The following is a 5,373-nucleotide window of genomic DNA, read 5'->3' as shown; positions in this document are numbered from 1 at the left end:
GGAAAGCATCCAGATAGGAGAGTTCTAAACTAGAGACTCTTTAAGTCTTGAAGTGAAATTCTCTTCAATAAGAGTGGCTACTCACCCAGATTAGAAGGTTTATGTATTATGTATAAAAGAAATATATGTTTATGTATTATGCACTACGTTAGATTTATTTTATTCTAGTCTTTGTATTTTCAATAAATCTTAAATTGATTTTTTTTTTTTTTTTTTTTTTGCAAGTTTAAAGATATTATTAAAATATTTGACTCGAAGTATTTTCAGTGAAAGATATTTTTAAAAATTTATTAAATATAAAAAGTATTATTAATTTTAATAAATGTTGAATACCTAACATTAATACTTTATGCATTATTTTAATATATAATCTTGAGTGGAAATAAAAGAATAATATAAATGTTTTTTAAGGAGCCCAAAAAACATAGAAAATTACAAAAAAGGGGCTGACATGGAGCCATTATGTTTGTCGTGTTCAATAGGGGCATATTTGGAAATTAAATAAATACCCTTTGATTTTTTTATTATTTATTTTGCATTATTTTATTAACAAACCAATTATGGAGAAGATGCCACAACCAAACACTATTATTGGTTATCCCATTTGAAGGGTTTTTGTCACTCTTTTTAGTCAAGGGTATTTTAGTCATTTTCAATTACTCTTTTTATTTCGAAAAAGTAGGAGCTCCTTATATCNTTTTTTTTTTTTTTTTTTTTTTTTTGCAAGTTTGTGTTAATTTTATTTTAATTGAAGTTGTTAAATAATAATAACAAATTTCATGCACATAAATAAATAAATGCACAATGTAAATTTAAGGATGGATTGTTTTACCAAAGCTAAAGATCTTAATTAAAATAAAAGATTTGAACAAAAATATTAAATATTTATTTATTCTGATTTTCTTAGGTTCGTTCCTCTCGATCTTAAGAAATCCCTTCACCCTACCAAGGTTTTCACCTTAAGAAATTTCAAGCAATCTCGAGTAGCAAAATACATTAGTATTTTGAAGAGTGTCTTCTAATCTCTTCTTGATTATTTGTTCTCTTGAAATTTTTTAGTATGCTTTGTGATTGCCAGCTTTATCTGATTTTCCACATCAGAAACGATTTCTTGAGATTATTAGTGAGTGAGTTTCTTTTGTGTCGTGAGTAATCTGTGACTCTGCAAATTTGTGTTGAACAAACTTGTTTGATATTACTGAGGTATAACCAACAAGATGGGTGATTTGAGATTATTAGTGGGTGAGTTTGTTTTGTGTTGTGAGTAGTCCGTGACTTTGCAAGTTTGTGTTGAACAAGCTTGTTTGATATTACTGACTACAGCCAACAAGATGGGTGATTTCCAAATCATTGGAGGAATAAAAAAAAATTCAACAACTACTACAATTCGTGAGCAACATGCATGATGTCCTATTTACAAGAATAAAACCTTTGGAAGGTCGTTGGCAGTGGTGAAACTATGCTGCCAGAGTATCCTAACGGCGCCTCACGCAAACCGGGAATCAAAAGTAAAAACCCAAATGTTTGTAAGGATTAAAGTTCACAGATACAAATGCTAATGGTCTTTTAAGTGATGAACACAACTGCGGGGCTAACAGTGAAGGAGTTCATCCACATGGAATCGAATAAAGCACACGCAAGCTCTAACCTGGCAGTCGGGGGGGGCGGGGGTGGCAGGAGCACTTACCTTGTCGGCCGCACGTCCTCCAAGTAGCTGCACACTTCCAAATATGCACACCCCAGTGACTAACAAGAGAGATGACGCACTGAAACAGGTGATGAAAACAATGGCAGAGACAAATAATAGTTTCAGTTTTCTTGTAAATAATTAGCAGCAAGCAACAGGGATACTCACTTTGCTACGCATGATGACTCAGTTTGCTCCTCCCTGTATGGATTCAACCATTCAAGGAGGTGGTTTTTTATAATCTGTTCTGGAACAAACTGGGTCAGGTTAGAAATGGGAGCATTATTTGTAACAAAACATTTTAGTATATTGTGCTGAGTTTAACCATACGAGGAACATAGATGTGCCTGATAAGTAATCGAATAACAAACTGGTGGCTTCGGACTACTGAATGGATCCTCCAGACACTTGAACCATATAATGGTCGTATGTTAGTTTTCTACCTTGCCGAGATCATATGCAAAGAGTGGTAACCATATATTGAGAAAGGAAAATGCAGTATCTGCACTTTCAATGGCTCTACTCAGAATACAAATCGCTTCAAACTATAGAATTGTATACAAGCTTGTAGCTCATTTCTTTACTGACAATAGGTGGATGTCTCGCATTCCATTTTAGCCCCAGGAGGAACGACGTAGTGAAGTGATTCCTCGAGCACAAAGCTTGTGGTCTCTCTGGCAGTTCCAACTTCTTGGGGCTGAGTTTCATAGAAATAATTCCATTTCAAAGTAACAGCAGTCTCAGAAACCTGAATGATTCGAGGTTGTTAAATATCCTCGGTGTTCCAAACTAAAGAAGAGCCTTTTCTGCTGAACTCGCGTGGCCGAACCCCAGTCATCGTCTTGCCCATCAATGCCATGGCAGCAATACTGGGAAATGGCTGAAGTAACGTTGGTTTTGAGCCCTGCGATTTGTGAATCGCTGCAGTTTCAAGATTTGTTTCAGAAGGCGCCGGTTTATTAAGACACAATCTCCGAATCCAGGGGTTGGAGAGTATCATTTCTCGATTCTTTAATCCTAAGTTGCTGCATACATCGCTATTCTTTATTGTAGTTGCTGGTTGACCAATTGCCAATTGTTCTTGTCCTTGGAATGGACCACTAGAGGGGTCAGAGCTGGTTGAGCGGCGTTTCATTTTACTAAAGAGCTGATTGGCTTTATCACAGGAAGATTCTTCCTTTTTCGTGCTCTTCGTATCATGAACCGACTCTGAGGCAGATGGCCTAAGACGTTTAACCCACTCATTGTCTATCTCCCGTTTAGAAGAGTCATTTGGAGGGGCCGTAGAGTTTGAAAACCTCGGCTGCACGGCACTTGGAAGGAGGTGTTCTGCATCCATAGTTTGTGTTTTAGAGGTACTCGACTCCCCGTTGTCCATCAAGCTCGCAGAAGTAGAATAATTGGGTGGCTTTTCATTTATGTCAAGGAATCGTTTCTTCGGAAGCCGGTCTCCGATTTGATTTCTAACCGAACTAGCTGCACTCACAGAGAGCAATGGTGATTTTGAACTCCTCAACTCCTGCAAATCACAGAGACCTTATAGTTCAGTAAAAAAAAGATGTGACAGTTGAAGTTCGATGTCAAAGGTATTTTAGCAATATACAAGGCCAGATGCGCTAACCATTCAACTTGCATTAGTATTTTCATGAATATTCAAGCAAATAATAGTTTCTATGGGACTAACTCAATTGAACGTTTGGGAAGCATGAAAGATAACAGACTGAATTGTTAATCATGGGAAGAAATGGAAGCAACAAAAGGGAGGAAATAAAAAGATAGCATAAAAGAACAAGGTCGAATTAGCTAAAAGCAAAACATACAACAGGGAGCAGTATCGCATTAGGCAACTGCTTATAATAATGTGTATCGAACAGTGTAAATTTGATTTGACATGCTAGGGACTGTAAGAGAGTGAGATCTCAGATAGGATCCTTACCTTAACTGCTTGTGATGCATCCGAGCCTGCAAGAGAAGAGAAAATCCATAGGTTAGAAGGAAGCAGAAATAAACAAACAAATGAAAAGAAAAGTTTTAATTAGAAATAAGCATACATATGGGATGCCGTAGATCAATAGTGTTCTTGTGAATCAGTGTTCTTGCCTCTTTTTTTTTTTTTTTTTTTTTTTGTTATTTTGAACTTTCGGCAAAAGTGGAAGAATCAGAGGATAGGAATTGGAAAACATACCCCTCAAATGGTTCTCTTGGTATGCATCCATATCCATAATATCAGTTTCAGTTCCAGATGATTCATTGCTCAAAGAAGTCGCACACCTCATATTTCCAAAATTTTCATTTTCTCCATAGAGGGAGCTAGAAGGTTGTGTCAATTCATTATCATTCTGATCGTGTCTGCCAAAATTGGTGGATGCACTAAGAAGTGCACATGTTGCTTTTTCTTTGAGATTGGTGGATGCCACTGCCCCTCTAAACTCTTGACCTTCAAACAAGTCAACATCAGTCTTTTTAGTGATCATTAAACGGTGAGTAGTTTGACAAAACTTTGGAGGACCCTTGAGCGCCTGTCCAACAGAGTCTACAGTGGTACATATTCTCATAGTTTCCACGTCATGAACAGAAAATGGGAGTCTCTGCATTGAGTAACCTCCACGGTATAAATATTCTGGTAAGGTAGTGTCTGCATGGTTGCTCTGGCTTAGATCGGGTAAGGTATTAGAACTACTTTTCCTAGTATCACATTGTATAGGGTATGGTTTTGGTTGGTCGAGATTGCGTGAAGAGGGATCGTGCAGTAAGAACGTTCTCATGTGCTGCCTTGACAGTGCATTTGTAGCTTGGGTTGAATCCAAAAGTTGGTTGATTTTTGTCTCTTGTACAAAGAGAGTAGAATAAGTGTGGAAATTAGTATTTCCAACCTGTTTTTTGGATGACAAATAGGAACTTGGTTCATCGGTCATGTTTCGTTCACATGTGGTGAATGGAAATCTATTACTCATTCCATATGGAATGAAGTTGGAAGCTGATCCCATAGCCTCATCTCCAACAAGTGGTGAAACGGTTAAGTCATTGTTGTTAAGAAGCTTATTGGAATTCTCATGTTGCTGTTGATACACTCTAATGTCTTTGGAAGTCATTTTTTCCTTCTTGGGTTTAGCTCTTTCAGGAACTGATGGCAATTGGCTCTTCCCATCCAGAGACGAAGTTTTGTGCCCAGAGACAGAACCAGTATGAAATTTCAAAGCTCCACCTTGACTAGCCGTGGCCTGTTCAATATTCATACCCAGTTTACCCCCACTATGCTGAGAAACATTGAGCATAGGCAAGGGCTCAGAATCTAACCTTTCTTTCCTTCTCTTCTTAGATCTCCCAGTCAAACTCTCATTGTTGGGATAATCTGCAGTTTCTCCAGCTACTTCTCCAGACCCAATGGCATGTTTTCCATTGAGAGTAGCTTGCATTGGACCGTCGAGCAAAGGGCGCTTCTTAGTTTGAGAATTTTCTTCCCCAGACTCACTGCTGGTCGATAAATTATTGCAGGCTCCATTCGCTGATTTGCAGCCTGAATGTGCCCAGTGAGACAACCAAACTGAATGGTAAGGTCGCATTGACGTTCCACTCTCTTCTTGGTATGACTTTGTGATATGATCAGACATGGTAACAATACAATCCTTCACTGATAACACCTGAACGAAGCAAAGCTCATAAGAAAAAAAAAAAAAAAAATTGAA

At 37.7% G+C, this 5,373-nt stretch overlaps 1 protein-coding gene across 1 annotated transcript in view; it reads right to left on the bottom strand.

Moving 5' to 3' along the window:
* Positions 1-1,954: 1,954 nt before the first annotated feature.
* The window catches only part of LOC111448509, a 4,539-nt gene continuing 1,120 nt past the window's right edge, over positions 1,955-5,373 (bottom strand). Inside the window, exons 2-4 of the mRNA XM_023088170.1 lie at positions 3,873-5,328; positions 3,624-3,649; positions 1,955-3,206 (exon numbers count right to left, since the gene is read on the bottom strand). Of these exons, the coding sequence (XP_022943938.1) occupies positions 2,454-3,206; positions 3,624-3,649; positions 3,873-5,298 (2,205 nt within the window). The 5' untranslated portion in view covers positions 5,299-5,328 and the 3' untranslated portion in view covers positions 1,955-2,453. The remainder of the gene's footprint in view (positions 3,207-3,623; positions 3,650-3,872; positions 5,329-5,373) is intronic.

The sequence above is a fragment of the Cucurbita moschata genome, unplaced genomic scaffold (assembly GCF_002738365.1).
Source record: "Cucurbita moschata cultivar Rifu unplaced genomic scaffold, Cmos_1.0 Cmo_Scf00010, whole genome shotgun sequence".
NCBI lineage: Eukaryota > Viridiplantae > Streptophyta > Magnoliopsida > Cucurbitales > Cucurbitaceae > Cucurbita > Cucurbita moschata.
The sequence above is the reverse complement of the archived record's forward strand: the minus strand, read 5'-3'. Positions and strand labels throughout refer to the sequence as shown.